The 18,765-nt window shown below is 36.1% G+C and overlaps 1 protein-coding gene across 35 annotated transcripts in view; it reads left to right on the top strand.

Moving 5' to 3' along the window:
* CYRIB (CYFIP related Rac1 interactor B) overlaps positions 1-18,765 on the top strand; it is a 166,856-nt gene that overhangs the window by 129,951 nt on the left and 18,140 nt on the right. For 19 of the 35 annotated variants that reach the window (XM_070075487.2, XM_070075490.2, XM_070075493.2 and 16 more), the window contains 3 exons: positions 5,080-5,162; positions 11,942-12,063; positions 18,411-18,516. In XM_070075487.2, coding sequence (XP_069931588.1) covers positions 5,090-5,162; positions 11,942-12,063; positions 18,411-18,516 — 301 coding nt within the window. In that variant the 5' untranslated portion in view covers positions 5,080-5,089. Of the gene's footprint in view, positions 1-4,075; positions 4,159-5,079; positions 5,163-11,941; positions 12,064-18,410; positions 18,517-18,765 lie in introns of all 35 variants that reach the window. The other 16 variants (XM_089335704.1, XM_089335703.1, XM_089335690.1 and 13 more) reach the window with 3 other exon arrangements.

Below are 18,765 nucleotides of genomic sequence, written 5' to 3'. Positions count from 1 at the left end.
ATAAATGTCAACTTTGAAACAAATGTCCAACATAGCACCCTTAGTCATGAAATTCCACCAGAAATATAGCAAACACTTGCAGTAAACTTTGTCTGCTTTCTCTGTATTGTATTTCTGTTACATTTCTTCTTAGCTTATATAGTACATATTTATAATACTTAGCTTAAAGTGAAAGATTACATCCAAACAAATTGGAAGGGAATTTTTTAGGTTTTTCCTCCAAAATTTAGATAGTAAGATATTACTGTCTGAAGATAGTAAGATATTATTACTCTGAATGATAAGATTTATTATTTACTTTGAAGTAGTAACTCGAAAATATGTCATTAGTATTTTGGATCAAGTTTTATATAATCTGTTTTAAAATCTTTTGTATTTTCTGGTGTCTTACCAGATTTGCTAATTTATCTAGCTTAGAAGTATTGTTAGATGCAAGTGGCAGAAATCTAACTCAACTAAACAGGTAAAGAGATACTCAGGTATCTTAAAACCAGAGGGACGGAGAAGCAACTGAACTGAGGGAAATTGCAGCTGGAACTTGAGAACAAAAGGAGTCAGAAATTAAGACTCCAGAGTACTTTCTGCGACTCTAATGCATGCTAGTTTCTCTTGAGCCAGACTGGCATCCTCTGTGGCAGGAAATGTGACTGCCACACACTCGCAAGCCTGGCATTCTACAGGTTCTGCTGCTGGGAACACATCCTGTGTCCAGTCCGGTTGCTCTGACAGCTGCACCAGTAATAGCAGCAAATAAACTGGCAGGCATGGTCTTAAATGCACTTGTATTAACCCCTTTAATGATCTTAGGAACCTTTCACAGTGGATATTATTCTATTTTTTTTAAAGATTTATTATTTTTTATTTACTTAAAAGGCAGAGTTAAAGGAGGAGAAGAGAAAATCTTCATCCACTGGTTCACTTCCCAGATGGCTGCAACAGCTGGGGCTGGATCAGAAACCAGGAGCCAGAAGCAATTTCCAGTCTTCCATATGGGTGCGGGGACCCACACACTCAGACCATCTTTTCCAGGCACATTAGCAGGGAGCTATTTCAGAGGTGGAGTATCACAGTCTTGAACCAGCACCTATATGGTGATACTATGTGTCACAGGCAGAGGCTTAACCTGCTACTCCACAATGCCGGCCCTGTGGATATTATTCTTAATGCTTGTTTTACAAATGAGAATACGGAGGTATAGGAAAGTTAGGAAGCTTGGCTAAAGTCAAAAAGCTTGGAAGTAGCAGAGGTGGGTTTTGAACCCAGGCATTCTGGTATCTAGCAGACTTGAAACTATCCACTGTATCATGTTAGTTGAAATTAGTTACTTGAGGGAGTGGGGGTTTTGTTTTTGGTTCAAAATATGGCAAAATAGGGGTATGGTGTTTTTTGTTTATTAGAAAAATTAGGAGCACTGTTAAAATGAACTAGTTTCAACTCTTTGGGAAACTGCGTGAGCTTTTGTTCAGTGATGTGTGATGTGGGCTGCCTGTATAGCATGTTTCCTGTAGTGCCCCCCAGGGACATTGATAAAGGACAGTTTTGGTTGTCATAGCTTGTATGGGAGTTTCTAATAGTATCCAGTGGGTTCAGGCCTCAGATACCACTGCATATCCTGCCGTGTGAGACAGACTAGCAACAGAAGAATTATCCAGCCCAGGTTGAGAAACTCTGTGCTAATCTGAGCCATTTTTGAATAATTGTCTACATATTGGATGAAGACAAGAAATTGTGAATCTTTGAGAACTTTGGAAGGTGGAAAGTTCACATCCAAGTATCAGGCACTGGGGGAGGAGTGTAGAACCCCATTAGTCTGGGGTGCCTGGCAAGGGGAGCTGAGAAATGGAAGCAGCATGCAGAGGAGGCTGTAAGAAAGTTGGGCAGGTGCACTTGACTGTTCAAGCCTTTTCCCTGAGGGTGGAGTGTGTGCACACAGGTAAAAGGGAAGGAGCCCTGATGTCTCCCTTCTTTCTCCCTTCTTCTGTACCTTTGGGTGCTCTGCTGTTCATTTAGCACAACATTTTAGGAATATCCATGTCTCAGAGGGGCTTTATTCTGATTTGTAATGTTGAAATTCATTGACAGTGAAGACTGGTTTGTGTTAAATGAAATAGAGCCATATTTTAAAAAGTTATTTTGTAGTTTTTGGATTATAATATAAAATCCAACATTTATTAAATGTTTTCGGTGTGCTACTGTGCTGAGTCAGTTCTTAAATTTCATTGAACCCTCATAATAACTTTTTAAGATAGAATAATTATCTTTGTTGTATCAGTCACAAAGTGATTACCAGAAAGGTTAACTATACCTCCCCCCTTTAAGGCCAAAAGCTAGCGAACTAGAGCTAGAATTCTGATTTGATTGCATAGATTAACACCAAGTATTGTGCTGCCTTTTCCTGTCAGAAACAACTACAGTTCTCCTGACATGTTTTCCATCTATAGTTGCAGTTTTGATGCCACCAGGTAATTCTTGGTGTATTTGGTCACAGTTCTTGTCAGTGAAAGAATTTGTATGTCTGTAAACAGACATTCCATATATGTCTGAAAGCTTTTAAAATTTAAAGCTGAGAAATAGTCTCTGTCTAGATGGTTTCTTCATATAAACGTATTGAATAAATTTCAGTAAAAAATTGAGGTCATTCGGATGTGATGATTTAGTAAAAATGCTTATCTCCTCCTAAAATATAAAAGCTTAGTATCAGACTTTTTACATTGTGTAAGATAATTAAGGTAAAATATTAGCCATTCAGTAATATTTCTCTGTTAGCTATTTTATCTAATTATCTCACCTAATCCATTCAGGTAAAACATATAAGACCATTGAAATTCTGTGGATTTTGATAGAGATATTAATATAAAAGGAAGATGGATCACTACTTCTCCTATTGGGGGAGTATCGTTTAAAAAGAGACAGATCATTCAATATTTATCAGAGTTGGGAATACAGTAGATGCTTTTTAACACTTCATAAGAACTGTATGTTTCATTCCTTCAGAGGTTGACCTCTAAAGCCAGTAATTGTTACACATGTATATGTATTTACTCTCTGGGAAGTGCACAGTTAAGAACATAAGCTACTGTTGGGAGTAGATGGAGGAAGGGGATCAGGGCAGGTGACTGGATGTGCTAAGCCTTTTTCATACACTTGTAATGGGGGTGATGTCTTCCTTCATGAAAAGATTGTTACTTTTATGTTTAATTTACATTTGCCAGCAGCTTAGTCTTTGGACAAGTATTGTAGCTGGGGAAGGGCAGGAGTGGGTAGCTTTGAACCATAGTTTGCCTTCCCTGTTCTTACCCCAGCTTCTAGGTTTGTACCTGGTTTCCTGAATGTGTGCTTCCCGCCTTTATACTCACTGAGTTATGGCAGTCTCTTGAGCAGATTTATACCAGGGCCTTATTTTTACTTGATTCTCTCTGCAGACTTACTAAGTTGTGATAATAACTGGCTCTTTATATGTTTATTTGTTGTGTTCCATTGTATATAGTGGAATATTCAATCTAAGTGTTAAATAGTAGAAGTTTGATTAATCTTAGGAGAGAGAAGTTGTAAGAAATACTGGGTTTATATGGTAATTTTAAAAAATGACTCATTAGCTAATAATTTCCTTCAGTCTTAAATGATTAAATATGGTTTGAATACTATCTTTTTTGTGTTCCCAATAGGATTTGATTCTGCAAGAAGAAAAATATCATTATTGCTTAAAAATAATGGTCTCAATATTTGCTACATTGATAAATCTACTATTGATGTTAATTTCTGTTCAGAATATATGCCTCAAATTTTAAAGAACCAGCACTTTCAGATATTAGTCAAATGCAAATATTAAAAGTTCTATGTAAAAATCTAATTTATTTTCCCATATTGTTTTATGTACGACTTTTTTGATATGTGGAAAAGAGGGACAGGAGCTTTAAACTCAGAGCCAAGTGTGCTTTGTTCCAAATTTTCAATGCCAAGAGCATATAGATCTGCACCTGTTGGTAATTATGAGCAAGCCAGCCTTTGCCAAATCCCAGGCCTCTGCTTAGAATTTTTTACTGGAACTAAATGATGTTGCCATTTTTATTTTTAGGTTTGCTGGCATGGGTAATCTCATTAAGGTGCTAACCAGGGACATAGACCACAATGCAGCACATTTTTTCTTGGACTTTGAAAGTAAGTCTCTTTAGCCCTTCACAGCTGGTGCATAATGGTAAAGGTGAAAGATTAATGATACTCACACCACAGTGAAGGCCAGCCAGAATATTTGTTAATTAAACTTCGGGATCAAACAAAAGTTGCATGATTTTTTTTTCTTAATCGTAGGCAAACATCACCATCATATGTATAATTCTTTAGTTTTTCATTTGCTAAAATCATGTTGAGTCTGTAGCCAGTGCTGTCCTTTCATTAGTCCATGAAGCAAGTAGCCTTATGATGAATATTCTAATAGTATGCTTTAGTGACTATGTCAAACAGTCTGTTTTCTGAATCCTGTATAATGGTATTAACAATCAGAATTGTGCTGCATATCCATATTGAGAAGCAATACTTTAAGTAACCTCTACAAATTAATATTCCAAATTTGGTTAGAAATACATGCTGTATTTAATGGCATACAGGAAGTACATTTTATATTCTGCTATTTTGAGATGAGATATGAAGGTGAGGTGTGGCCAAACCTCTTTTAATAGTTGGCTTTGAAATAAATTATTGTTTCGATGCTATCCTAACAAGATTATACACGAATAACTTGATCAGAAATTTCTTTTTCAGAAAGCTAGCACTATTGAAATACTTAAGAATTTTTCATTATAAGGCCATTAATGAAACTTGTCTTGGGAAAAATTTGAGATGAATTAGAGCAACAGCTATGCCATTGTGTACAAGAAAACCACATTTCACCTCTAGGTCCTACATATCAACACCTTGAGAACCCGGTTTGCTGTCTGCCAGAGCACAGTCTGGGTAACCTGAAGGATGAATTCATGGCCTAATGAACATTTTCCGTTACTTTTTTTTTTTTTTTTTAAGTAAATTTCAGATGTTCTTTTTTATAAAGGGATATTTTCTCTTTTCTCATTCTTGTCTTGACAGGTACCTTAACATGGGGAATCTTCTTAAAGTTTTGACATGCACAGACCTTGAGCAGGGGCCAAATTTTTTCCTTGATTTTGAAAGTGAGAAGATGATTTTATATCTATTTCTCTTTGCCTGCAGTAGACTGCGTTTGTCTTGCACTAAATGAATGTTTTCTCTTCGCCATTCTTTTTAACTGCTTTGCATGACTGAGCTATGAATTGTTTGAGTAAAATTTCTGGCGCCTTCTAGAACTCGAAGTCATATTTTATAGATTAAATTGTGATGACAAAATGTCTATTTGAATTTTTGTAAGAGATTTCATATCTCTTACTTGGAGATGATTTTATAATAAGATCTACTCTGTAATGAAAACATTTTTATAAAAAATATTTTGGTGGAAAGGAAAAATAATACCTCAAGATTTATTAATAGAAGCAGTATTTGGGAAAATTTTTTATTGGAGTCAAGAAAAATTGACCAAGGTTTCTATTGCTGTATGTGCCTATTGAAGTATTTTAAATATAAATCTGTTCATGAAGGCCATTCAGAGCTCAGTAATTTGGGCATAATATTAAAAGGTAAGTGTGAACCTAAATTATTTAATCTTTGCAGATAATTTAAAGTTGAAAATTAATTTTATATATTTATTTCAGGAATTCATTTTTTTAATTCTAAATGAAAAGAAAAATAATGGGTTCACAGACCTTTGAGTAATTTGCCTTCTGTTTGTTTTATGTTGCATGACCTATTATAATATGGTCTAAGAGTGGCAGGTAAGTGTCATTGATTCGGTGCATGTCGCAGAGCTTTCGCTTTTTTGGCTGTTGATATTGCTTTAGCTTGTCTCGTTGTCCAATTGAGAAAAATGATATGAAATTGGTGTTTTAGTTTGAATGTTGCTATTTTAACTGATCATTAGAAAATTGTTAGGAAAGGGTGAAGAGATAGTCTTTAATTTTAAATTGTGTATTCCCTACATTTTTATCTGAGGTTTAAAATATTTAAAAATATCTTTAAATTCTTAAAATGTAATACTTTTTCTATTTTTAAAAAAAGCTAAACAAATCACTTAACCCTCCTCCCCTCAAGCTATCTTTTCTTCCAACTTCAATTTGGTTAATAATTTGTGGTCTCTGATATTTTTCTACTTTTATAACATTTCCCTAAATGATCTGTTGAGGTTTGGGTACTGTGTTCAGGCTAGTAAAGAGTAGTAATGCCAATATCAGGACCAGTATTAATATTGTTGAGGATTTTAGAGGGAAATAGATGTTAGTTGGTTTTTGGTTTTCTTGACCCTTCTCAACAATTTAACAGTGCTGTTTTGAGTGCATGTTTAGCATGAATTTTAATCAGCTTGGGGATGTTGAGCAAATTGCTGACTTGAAGATTATTCTTTCAGATGAGGCAACTTACATTAGAGCTGTATTTTAGTTTTTTTGCATCTGTTTCAAACTTGGTCTTATATTTTTCTGCTATTCTGTCTCCTCTTTCCTCTGTCTCAGATTCCTTACATTTACAGAATCTTGGCTTTGATACAGTCAAGATCTTGTTCAAGACTTGGCACTTGATCTTTTTATAAACCTTGTATTATGTTGTGGTCAAGTGGGAAGCATGAATTTAAATGTAGCATTCAAAAGATTACTTGGTCTTAGCTTTCCAGTCTGTAGGAGTTTGGATCATTACCTTTAATATTTAAATTACTCTTCTAGCAGTAGGAAAAAGGTTAAAATTACAGCAATAGTAACAACCAATAATGTAGAACCATACATAATGTGTTAACTTCTTAAAGGCAGATAAAAATTTTAAATAGTGACTTATTGCCTATCTGCCAATACAGAACTTTTAGTTTGACACTTAATAATATACTGTAAGTGAAGTTTAGTGATGATATACTGTATAGCAGGTCATAGTTTGTTGTTACTTCCTTACAGTTTTTTTTATTAAAATTTGTATTTACTTATTCTTTATTTACAAGATGCAGAGAGAAAAGAGAACAGGAGAGCTATCTGCTGCTTCATTCCCCAAACAGCTGAGAACTGAAAACTAGATTCCCACGCTCAATCCAGGTCTCCCACATGGGTAGCAGGGAACCAATTACTTGAGCCATCACCTGCTGCCTCCCAGGGTCTGTATTAGCAGGACTTCTAATCCCTGGAGCCAGCCATTCCATTATGAGCTGCATTTGTCCAGCATGATGGACATGCCATAGTTTCTTTGAATTTTTTGACATTTTCTTAATTTTTCTCATTCAGTGCATTTGCACATTTTTCTTCATTTTGGAAATATACATTTGTAAAACTTACCTTATCATTAGGCCATCATAGTGACCTTGGTCCATCAGATGAGAACTCTATTCCACTGTTTTATACAAGACTCAAAATTGCCAACACAGCGTATTTACTAATTCCTAATTACTATGAAAATAAACCATATTCTTTTTATTAAATATAATTTACTTTTAGTTGCACAGTAATATTTAGGTCACTAGAGTAACTTAGTTTTCCTCTTGCCATCATTCCAATTGATAAAGTCTAGCTTAATATGTCTTCATAGTTGGGCAACTACATAAATAATTCCATGCTGAGATACCTGGCTTATTGCATCCAATTGTATACAAGTTAAGTATCCTAGTGCCCTTGAAACATGATTGATTGGAATGCTGTCATTTACAAAATGAAGATTTGTCTCTAAAGTAGACCATTATTCTAACTTAACCTGACACACACACTTTTTTTCACTGCAGTTCAACATACATTTATGGCTTGCCTCCTGTATACCAGCCAGTAGGTGCTGGGGATGCAAAGATAAATAAGATACATCCCCCACCTTTGGGAAATTTTCAATCTAGTAGGATATATAGAAATGCAAACTCATAATTTATCATGCAATTTACATTCAAGTTACACATCGGAAAGCATTAAATGTACCTAACAATGAACAGATTAGGCTCATTATGAAAGATTCTCTGATGGTGGTGTTGGAATTGAGTTTTGCTGTTAGACTATTTTGAGGCTAACTTAGTGAAGGAGTCTATAAAAAAATGAGCAACATGTAACAGAGGCCTTAAGGCATATGTGATATTCTGTGTTTAGTGAAACTACTTTTTACTCTAGGTAGAGATTTTCTTACTTAAGACAAGTTATACTGATATTTCAGGATTTTATTTTGATTTTTAAAATAATGACCCAGAATTATTCCACAAATGACAACATATTAAAAAAAATAGAGTGGGGGGTGCAAAATAGCCTCTTCTAGTTCCTGAATTGCCCACTCCTTTAACAACACTGTTAGTTTATAGCTCATTCTTATCACAGATCTTTAGCTTAAGTAATACTGTGTCTACTAAATTCTGGCTCTTGGAAGAAGAGGAGCTTTTATTTATTTTTGTACCCCTTCCCCACCTTAGCATGCTGCTTTCTAAATGATAGGAGTTCAGTATTTGTCAGTTCAACTAGGTTTATTTGTCTCCAGGCAGATCAAAATAGAGTAAATAGAGGCTGTCATTAATGAGAGATAGGTTCTCCTTCCTCTGATTCTTTGATAAAGTGCCTTTCCATTGAGTCATACATTTCTTCTTTTTTCTTGTGTCTTTTGTGTTACCTGTTTTCCCCCCATCATTTAAAAATACTGGATCTTTCTCTTTAGTCTAACTTTATTTTTCCATTTTATCTCAACATGTTTTCACTTGCTTTTGCCTTATACTTTGAAATCTTTATTCTGGTGACATTTTTCTTACATTCTGTTTTTCTAAAGTGGTATAGGATTTTATTTGTTCAGAGGTAAAATGTGTAATATCCTCCTTGAATTCATGCTGGAGGCTAGTTTATATCTCTGTACCTTCTCATTTATTCAGAAACTGTTCCTTATGGAGAATCTACTATGTGCAGATTTTCTGCTGTAGTGGATGTGGACTGTGCTTTGTGGTCCCTTCCTTCATGGATTCTAAATATCTATTGAAAAATGAATTTAAGATTAAAATGGAAAGACTTCTTGCCTCATTTTTTATGTTGACTTCTTTTTGTTTTTTCCTTTTATAGCTAATCTTTCTTTCCTTTTGTATAACATCTTCAATTTTAGCAATTATTTTTAGTGATTCTTTTACCCTCTTCTCTTAAAGGAAACTGTTGTGAAATTATTAAAATATTTAATTTTACCTTAAACAATAAATGTAGTGAAAACATGCCTTAACTTCCCTGGAACAGCTTTTAGAACTAAACTTAATGAGTAATCAGTATGTCTGTTCTCAGTAGCAGATAAATTATTTTATAATCAAGTGAATATCTTTTTGTTAGCTGGCTAAGTGGTTCATTTTTCTTGAAATAGTAGAACCATTCTTTGCTATGAAACATCAGAGTGACAAGTCTTGGTTATATTATATGATACCATTTTCTGAAGAAAAAAAAGCTTCCTTTTATATGATCTTTTTTTCCTCTCTAGTATTTTGCCCTTTTGCATGACTTGCTTTCAGTAAAGTAGTGCTTACCTGTCTGCTATTTTCTGTTTGTCTTCATTTCTACAGCAGTCTTCGGCAGCTTTCAAAATTATAAATGTGACTTTCCTGTGACAGTCTAAAAAATGTTGAATAGTGTGGTGCTGGGTGTTTTCCCACCCTCGGGGAAACTGCAATCTTCTCCTTTGTTTTTAAATTTCTTGGTACTTATTACACCTATATTAGTTATTAACCACTTACAAGGTCTATTTAAGTCTCCTTGATAATGTTTTGTTTGTACTTAAGTCTCAATGTCACATTTTTCTGTTAACAGCTAGTCACCACACCAAAAACACGCATAGTTTAGAAGTATTTTCAGACTTCACAAGTTCCTTTGCTGTGAAATAGTTAAGAGTATGCTATGTCATGAATTCCCACTTCATGAGTTCAAACTACAGTATGTGTCTCCAATTGATGTTCTGTCTGTAGTTCCACAATTCCATATGAAAAAGTATAAAGCTCGTTTTTGCATGTAAAAAGTATTTTTCTCTACTGCATCTCGTGTAAGTATAAAAGTTATGAAGTGTGTTTTTTAAAAGTGTGTGTCTATTTGAGAAATATGGCCTGGCTAAGTGTGAAAAAAATGTTACTGCTAAAATGACAAATTCTGATTTTTAAAAAATTTTATCATTTAGCTATGATATCAGTATTTGCTCTGTTAATACCTTAGTAGCTTTGGACACAGGGTCTTTTAATTTTTCAATTGGCTCCTCTTGTCTAATTATTTTCTCATAGTATTTCCAATTTAAAAAACCACATGATTTTTGAGAAGAAAATTTGAAAAATAAGGGAACCAGATACATGAACACAAAATGTTTAAGTTGGCTTTGCACATGAACATAACTTTATTATTGCTATGGTAGTACAGTTTTATATGTGTTGAATCTTAAAACTGGTACCGTAATTATTTTAAAAAAAATAATATATGCTCTGTGTTTTTGCTTAGTTGGAAGGTTTAATAGATGAAATTAAGCTATGATTTGCCAGAGGACAAAATAAAGTTAAAATTTTTATTCATAATTATTGTTAGCTTCATCTGTGGACTGTTTCTTTTAAAGTTTTTAAGTAAACAAATAAATAGATCATTATATATATTTGTTGGGTAGTAAGGTGGATGCAGAAAAGTCTAGGGACTGGTTTTACATGATTGATGGACAAAATGATTTATTAGAAATGTTCCTAATTCATCTTAACAAAGTTGCACAGCCTCCTTTCTCTCTAAGAGAAAATTTTAGTTTGGAGGAATTCTGCCAGCATAATTTTTCTATAAAACATTGTGGTTATCATCGTGTTCATCATTTTAGTTCTTTATCTCTTACCTGGGCTGTTGAACATGGTCGGCTTGCAAAAGTTTATGGAAACTCTCCCTGTGGATTCCCCTTTTTTCTAAAGCAAGCAAAATAATTAAATGAATTTTATATATATATCTCCTTAGAAAAACAAATGACCAAGTTCTTAAGAGTGGGATTTTGTTACCTCGAGCCTAGCAGCGAGGATCCAGATTTAGTCGTCGTTAGTATATGTCTAGTGGCTCACGCTGCAGGTGGTGAAGATGCCCACAGGCTGGTGTCCGATGACGCCTTAAAAGGCTCTCGCTCAATCACGAGGGTATAGGAGCTTGATTGTCGCTTTGATATTTCAGCATTTTCAGTAATTGTATTTATCAGTGTAGCTTAAAGTATCTAGTAATCCTGGAGCCATTTTTAAATTTGAACTCCTCTTCATAAGAAGCAGCAGAGAAGTTCAGTGATGCTGCCTTGGGTGTAGTCTTAGGGGAATGTGTTGTCCCTTCCTTACTTAGGTGATCCTGTCCATCGAGACAGGATTTACAGTGATCCGTAGAGAAGAGAGCATCTAAAAACTCAATTCTTTTTCATAAGTTTTACTTTTTTATATCAAAACCCACATAATTAAAAGCAAAATGAACTTCATAGGAAAGTACTTTCAGTATTAAACTGTAGATGAACAAGAAGCTATTTTGGTAGACTTTCATTCCTGTTACATTAAAATAGATCTTTGTTGATGCATTTGTAGTTATTAGTGGTAGTGATGAGTGCAGTAGAAAAAGAGATTATTATGATTCTCACAGTTTAAATTTTGACTGTAATTCTCAGATTGCTGTTTTACCAAGTAATAATTTATAACAAACTAATTAGTAATATTGGGTGTTCCCTTGCTTCATTGTGATTTTTATAAGCTAGAGGCTAGTTACTCAAATATTAGAACTATGGAAAAATTGTCAGTCTTTTCTAAGAAGTGCAAAGTTAACAATGAGCAGATTATAACTCATCTTTGGAAAAATGCATTGTCAATTGCCTTGAGTTGTGTATCTTGTTTTAAAAAATTATGTCACTGTAAATTTTCTTGTACTTTCCTGCTATTTAGATGCCCAGCCTACAGAGTCTGAGAAGGAAATTTATAATCAGGTGAATGTAGTCTTAAAAGATGCAGAAGGCATCTTGGAAGACTTGCAGTCATACCGAGGAGCTGGCCATGAAATACGTGAGGTAAAGTTCATTCATTTTCTGGTAAATGAAATATACTGTGTGCTACCTCCTAATCTCGCTAGACTTTTCTGTTTCCTATTAAGTATTACATTTAAAGGAAGACTAGTGGATAATATTTCCAAGTGGATAAAAAGGAAAGCAGTATCCCATAAATGCAAAATTTATGTATATCAAAGGAAACTTTTTTTTTTTTTTTTTTTTTTGACAGGCAGAGTGGACAGTGAGAGAGAGAGACAGAGAGAAAGGTCTTCCTTTTGCCGTTGGTTCACCCTCCCATGGCCGCCGCGGCCGGCGCACCGCGCTGATCCGATGGCAGGAGCCAGGAGCCAGGTGCTTTTCCTGGTCTCCCATGGGGTGCAGGGCCCAAGCACTTGGGCCATCCTCCACTGCACTCCCTGGCCACAGCAGAGGGCTGGCCTGGAAGAGGGGCAACCGGGACAGAATCCAGCGCCCCAACCGGGACTAGAACCCTGTGTGCTGGCGCCGCTAGGCGGAGGATTACCCTAGTGAGCCGCGGCGCCGGCCCTCAAAGGAAACTTTTTTGATGGCTGTCAAACCTAAAATTAATTGTTCCTTCATTACATCTTCCGCCTTTTTTCTTGTATTGACTTTTCCCCTCAGGATGTACATACACGATGCTTAGCTGTCCTGTGCCATCCAATCTCCCTGGTCTCTGGACCTTAACTTCTCATTTTCTCATCACCACATTTCTGGAAGGCAGAATCCACACTTTGTTTCCTCTTTTTCCTACCCTCTGCTGCTTTATTCTTTTCAGTAATAAATAGCTCAGAGATCATCACAGTTAGGGCTTATAACTCTATTTTTCTTCTGGCATTTGGGGTACTAGTAAAGCAGCATAAGCACAGACACCAGGAGATGACAGCTGGAGTGATGTTTCAGTGACTGATGAATGGTTAGTGTCTGGGAGCAGGGAGAGTTAAATGATCCCATGATTTTTAGTTTAGAGCAGCAGAAGGTGGTAGCGTTACTGAGGGGAACCAGAGAGAATGAATTCCATTTCTTACCTCTTGTACTGGACTGCTTTTCCCCATGTCATGCACACACGTACCTCCTTGACTTTGGTTTTGTCTGGAATGCCCTTCTCTGGTTTTTCTGTTGAATTCTTATCCTTCAAATTGCAGTACTCTGGTTCCTTTTACTGTTTTGCCATAACACTTTACACGTTTCTTTTAGGGTTTATATCACTTAAAAAACAGATATTTGGTGTGTATTTCTCCAGTTTCAGGAGTGTAAACCTGGTTTTCTCCGTATTTTGGAATCAGCATCTAGTCCAGTGCTTAGTAGTGCTTAACTGTTGAAGAAACAAATATAAGAGCTTTAGACTAATCTTGGAAATTTTATGTAATAAAATTTTATGTAATAATTTCTGTGAAATTGAAACTCTATAAACATTTAAGCATATTTCAGAGTCTGACATTTCTGTGAATGAAATTTTAAATGATCAATCAGGATCTAAGTTAACTAACTGGTAAATTGTTCTGGCTCTCTAGATCACAGCAGCTCACAGATGGTTGTAAAATGTTTGATGTGTCTCCATATTGATGATAGTCCATTAATTGTTAATGGCAGTTATGTCATTAAGCTTCTTTAAAGTTTCTTTGATAATTGAATTCTTATCAGAATAAAAAAATCTCATTCGTTGTAGAGAGATCTTTTTTTTTTTTAAGGTAGAGATCTTGGGATTTTTTAAATTGCAACATTGTGCTTCTTGGCCAGCGCCGCAGCTCACTTGGCTAATCTTCCGCCTGCGGCACCGGCACCCCGGGTTCCAGTCCCAGTTGGGGCGCCGGATTCTGTTCCAGTTGCTCCTCTTCCAGTCCAGCTCGTTGCTGTGGCTCGGGAAGGCAGTGGAGGATGGCTCAAGTGTTTGGGCCCCTGCACCTGCGTGGGAGACCAGGAAGAAGCATTTGGCTCCTGGCTTCGGATCGGCACAGCGCCAGCCATGGCGGCCATTTGGGGAGTGAACCAACGGAAGGAAGACATTTTTCTCTGTCTCTCTCTCTCACTGTCTGACTCTGCCTGTCAAAAAAATATATATATTGTACTTCTGTGAGTGGGAGGGCTCCCCTGCAGTAAAGAAGTGTATTCTTCAAAATCTACGTATGAACTTAATTGAATGAATATGAAAATTCATTTTTCACACTCACTCACTAGTGCTGTTTTCCTGAGATAGAAATATTGCCACATACAGTTCACTCATACTGTTTCATTTAAAAAATTAAGTAAGTGTCTCAGAGTTAATTTTTTTAAGCTTATATAGAAAATAGCACCAAAGGGGTCAGCACTGTGGTGCACTGGGTTAGGCTGCTGCCTGCAGTGCCAGCATCCAATATGAGCGCCGGTTCGAGTCCCAGCCCCAGCTGCTCCACTTCCAGTTCAGCTCTCTGCTATGGCCAGGGAAGCAGTAGAAGATGGCCCAAGTCTTTGGGCCCCTGCACCTGCATGAGAGGCCTGGAAGAAGCTCCTGGCTCCTGGCTTCAGATCTGCACAGCTCTGGCCGTTGTGGCCAATTGGGGAGTGAACCAGCAGATAGAAGACCTCTCTCTCTCTCTCTCTCTCTCTCTCTGCTTCTCCTTCTCTCTCTCTTTAACTCTAACTTTCAAACAAATAAATATTAAAAAAATTTTAAGAACACAGAAATAAGTAAATAAGAAATAGATGTAAAATATGTAAACTAGAAAAATCTAAAACTGCATTGAAAGCTACTGTAGATGGAGAACAGATGTTTATTCAAGCAATTGAAGTTTTCATTGAGGATTGTATATTGACATATGAGTTTAACAATATAGACATACAAAGATTTCTGAATAGTAGAAAAACAATATAAAGGGAGCAATATCTGGGAACTCTTCATATTAGTACCTCACAAAATACTCAGCTTTGCTGCTAAGTGTATACACTGTCAAGAAGTTTTAGTTGGTTGGCTTATAAAGAAACAGGTAATCTCAGTCATTGCAAATGGCATTGTAAAATGGTAGTTTTGGTGGTGTTTGGCAGCATATAAAATAATGTCTAAAATTATTTATGCTCATATTTTAGAAAATATATTCCAAATGACTACATTTTCAGAGGAAATCTAGATATAGAAACTTTGATGGCTCATACTTTCTAGCAGAAATGGAGAAGCAATCATAGAGTTGTGAACACTGAACTAGATAATTCATGTAAACTACATGGCACACACAGTGCCTGACACAAAACTGGCTTAAACTGAGTTTCCAATTTTTACTAAGTTAATGATGCAGAATTATATGTTTTGGTTTAAGTAGCATTTTATTAAGCATGACTCTAAAAGAATAAAATTTTATTTAATGTACAATATATTAAATAGGCAAGGGTGGGCATTTAGCCTGGTGATTAAGATGCTGGTGAAGATTCCTGCATCCCATATCAGAATACTTGTCTTTGATACCTGGCCTTGCCTCCTGATTCCACCTGCCTACTAATGCACACACTGGGAGGCAATGATAATGGCGTGAGTAGTTAGGATGCTGCCTACCTGTTTGAGAGATCTAAATTGAGCTGCTAGCTCCCAGCTGATGGCAGCATTTGGGGAGTGAATCAACAGATGGGAGCACAGGCATTCTCTTTCCTGAGTAGATTTAAAAAAAAAGTTTTTTTAATAAGAAAGCTTACACTCTGGGATAAACCATGTTGTATTGTTCCCATGACAATTTTTAACATTGTTGAGAATGAGTTCTAATTTTTGCTCCATGATAACCTCACAACATTGACATTTACTGAATTCCATTTTGCATATTGTGTTATAATGAGTGTTGACCAAAAACTTCAGCTAATTACCGTAAAACCGATGTTAGAAAAAATCAGAAAACAGAGAGAATCATAAAATACTGGTCATGAAAAAGTAGTGATTTTTTTTTAGTTCCAAAGCCAGAAAAGAAGGTACAGGAGAATAGGTAGCTCTTCTCAGTTACAAAAATGGATGACGGGCCGGTGCTGTGGCACAGCAGGTTAACGCCGTGGCCTGAAGCGCCAGCACCCCTTATGGGTGCCGGTTCTAGTCCCAGCTGCTCCTCTTCTGATCCAGCTCTCTGCTATGGCCTGGGATAGCAGCAGAAGATGGCCCAAGTCCTTGGGCCCTTGTACCCGCATAGGAAGACCAGGAAGAAGCTCCCAGCTTCGAATTGGCGCAGCTCCGTCCATTGCGGCCATCTGGGAAGTAAACCAGCGGATGGAAGATCTTTCCCTCTGTCTCTCCCTCTCACTGTCTGTAACTCTACCTCTCAAATAAAAAAAAAAAAAAAATCTTAAAAAAAAATTTGACACTGGAACGTTTTTATGTCTTGATTTGTATTGATATTTAGAAAATCATTTCTAGAGCACCGGCGCTGTGATGTAGTATGCTAAGCTCCTGCTTGCAACGCCAGCATCCCATATGGGTGCCGGTTCTAGTCCCAGCTGCTCCTCTTCTAATCCTGCTCTGCTATGGCCTGAGAAAGCAGTGAAAAATGGCCCAAGTGCTTGGGCCCCTGCACCCACGTGGGAGACTGGGAAGAAGCTCCCGGCTCCGAGGAACTCCAGCTCAAGCCACTGCAGCTATTTATTTGGAGAGAAAATCAGCAGATGGAAGACCTTTCTCACTGTCTATCCCTCTCTCTCTGTGTAACTCTGCCTCTCAAATAAATAATCTTTAAAAACTCATTTTTAGATCACTGGAAGAAAAGTTGGGTAGACTTCTTAGTAGAAGAAACGAAAAGTTTTGTTTTCATCTGTTTTTTTATAAACAGATTTGTACTACTTGATAGGGGGAATATTTACTGAGCATGATTGAGGCTAAAGATTTTTTTTCCATGTACACAGCATAATATCAACACCCCTTTGAAATATATAATGTGAAATAGGAATTGTTACATTTTGTAAAGTTAGCTTTTCATTAACATTACAGTATTTCTAGATAATCAAAACTGTAGGAAGTTCAGGCTCCTATTGGGTTTAAGCATCATTTTTAAAAATTATATAAACAAAGTTTAAAGTAGTGACAAGCTTATAAAGCAAATTGCTTAAGCAAAAGATAGCTATTTATGTATTTTGTAACTAATCAATTCAGAGCATCCTTCAAATCTGAGTTCAATTGATTTTGCTTTCTTCTTGCGTTTTGTGTGGGTAGAATCAGTGCTAGTGATTGGGTAAGTTTGAACATGTGAATACCTCATAATGTTTTAGCAGACTTCTGTCTTGGTTATGAGTTTCAGCTTCGAGATCACACATACATGTTCCCATCTGCTAGCAAATGCAAACAGTTGATGTGGGGCGGGGACTGCAGAACTGAAGTCATGAATATGTGTGTGCATAAGGACCAAATTATTTGAGTCATTACCACTGCCTCCAAGGGGCTGCAGTAGCAAGAGGTTGTAATTAGGAGCTGGAGCTGGGTATCAAACCTAAGTACTGAGCTAATGGGACACAGGCATCGTAACCGCTAGGCCAAATGCCCTACCCCAGCCCCTTCAGTCAGTTTCTTTTTAAACTTTTACATAGTGTGTTTATTTTGTTTGCAGGTGTTAGAGAAAACAAACTAGGTTATTGAAAAAAGAATTAAGTTCCATAAAGGATTAAGAAAAGCATCTATAGGTAAAAGGATGATAAAAGTAAGACAGTATATTTTTGGGGAGAATAACCTTATATACTCAGAAAAGGTTGTCTAATGGTTTAAACTTCTGGGCAATAGAAAAAGCTGTATTCATATTTATGATCTCTAGGTTAATATGTATTTTTTAAGGATCTCTATGTTTTATTTTATCGCCTTTGAGATTTGAAACCTGTTTTTCATCTTCATATTTAGGAAAGCCCTACAAATAGTATTTTAGTTTTATCAAACAGCTATCTGAGACACTTTCTGAATCATATTTTTCAGGTTGATTTTGGTGGTTCTTAGAGCTAGTTTGGAGTCCGGAATTTGGAATGATTATTTCTTAGCTTATTACCAGAGTTGTCATCTTCATTTATTATCTTTTTTGGTTGTTGTTTCAACTTACTCCATCAAAATAATCCTTTGACAAAGAAATATTAAGAGAGCCTATCTGTAAAATGGGAAATCATATAAAATATTTTATTTCTGTGGATCTAAAAGGTCCCAGGGTGTAATGTAGATAACAAACATATATTGAGTCATTTTTTATTCCATTATATCAGTATTTGTTGCAAGGACAACTGCAAATGTGGTATAAAAATTTATTCATGGAACTGAGACGGTCTACTCTGCCTTCCAGTATTTCCTACGTTTGTTAAAATCTGTATTTGAATGTAAAGATAATACTGTTGTGGTTTTTGAGATCTTAACTGATTATATTCTTTGAATTTTTAAGGCAATCCAGCATCCAGCAGATGAGAAGTTGCAAGAGAAGGCATGGGGTGCCGTTGTTCCACTAGTAGGCAAATTAAAGAAATTTTATGAATTTTCTCAGAGGTTAGGTAAGTTGAAAGTTTGTAATTCTGACTTCCCTATTGAAAAAGACTTCTGCTAGTGCCAGAAGAATATTTTATGTTTACAGTGCTGAACTTAGCTAAAGATGAATTATCTGTTCTCTAGGTAAAGTAAGCTTGTCAGACTATAAGGTCACAGTGTAGTCTACATAGCATCCCCACAGCCCAGGTCTTTGATGTATTTAACCCTTTTCCTCAATAAATTTGAAGATCTATTGAGACATATCTTTGATTTCT

This window comes from Oryctolagus cuniculus, chromosome 6 (assembly GCF_051225735.1).
Source record: "Oryctolagus cuniculus isolate XC-2025 breed Fujian yellow rabbit chromosome 6, ASM5122573v1, whole genome shotgun sequence".
Classification (NCBI taxonomy): Eukaryota; Metazoa; Chordata; class Mammalia; order Lagomorpha; family Leporidae; genus Oryctolagus; species Oryctolagus cuniculus.
Note: the sequence above shows the minus strand (reverse complement) of the source record. Positions and strands in the feature narration are given on the sequence as shown.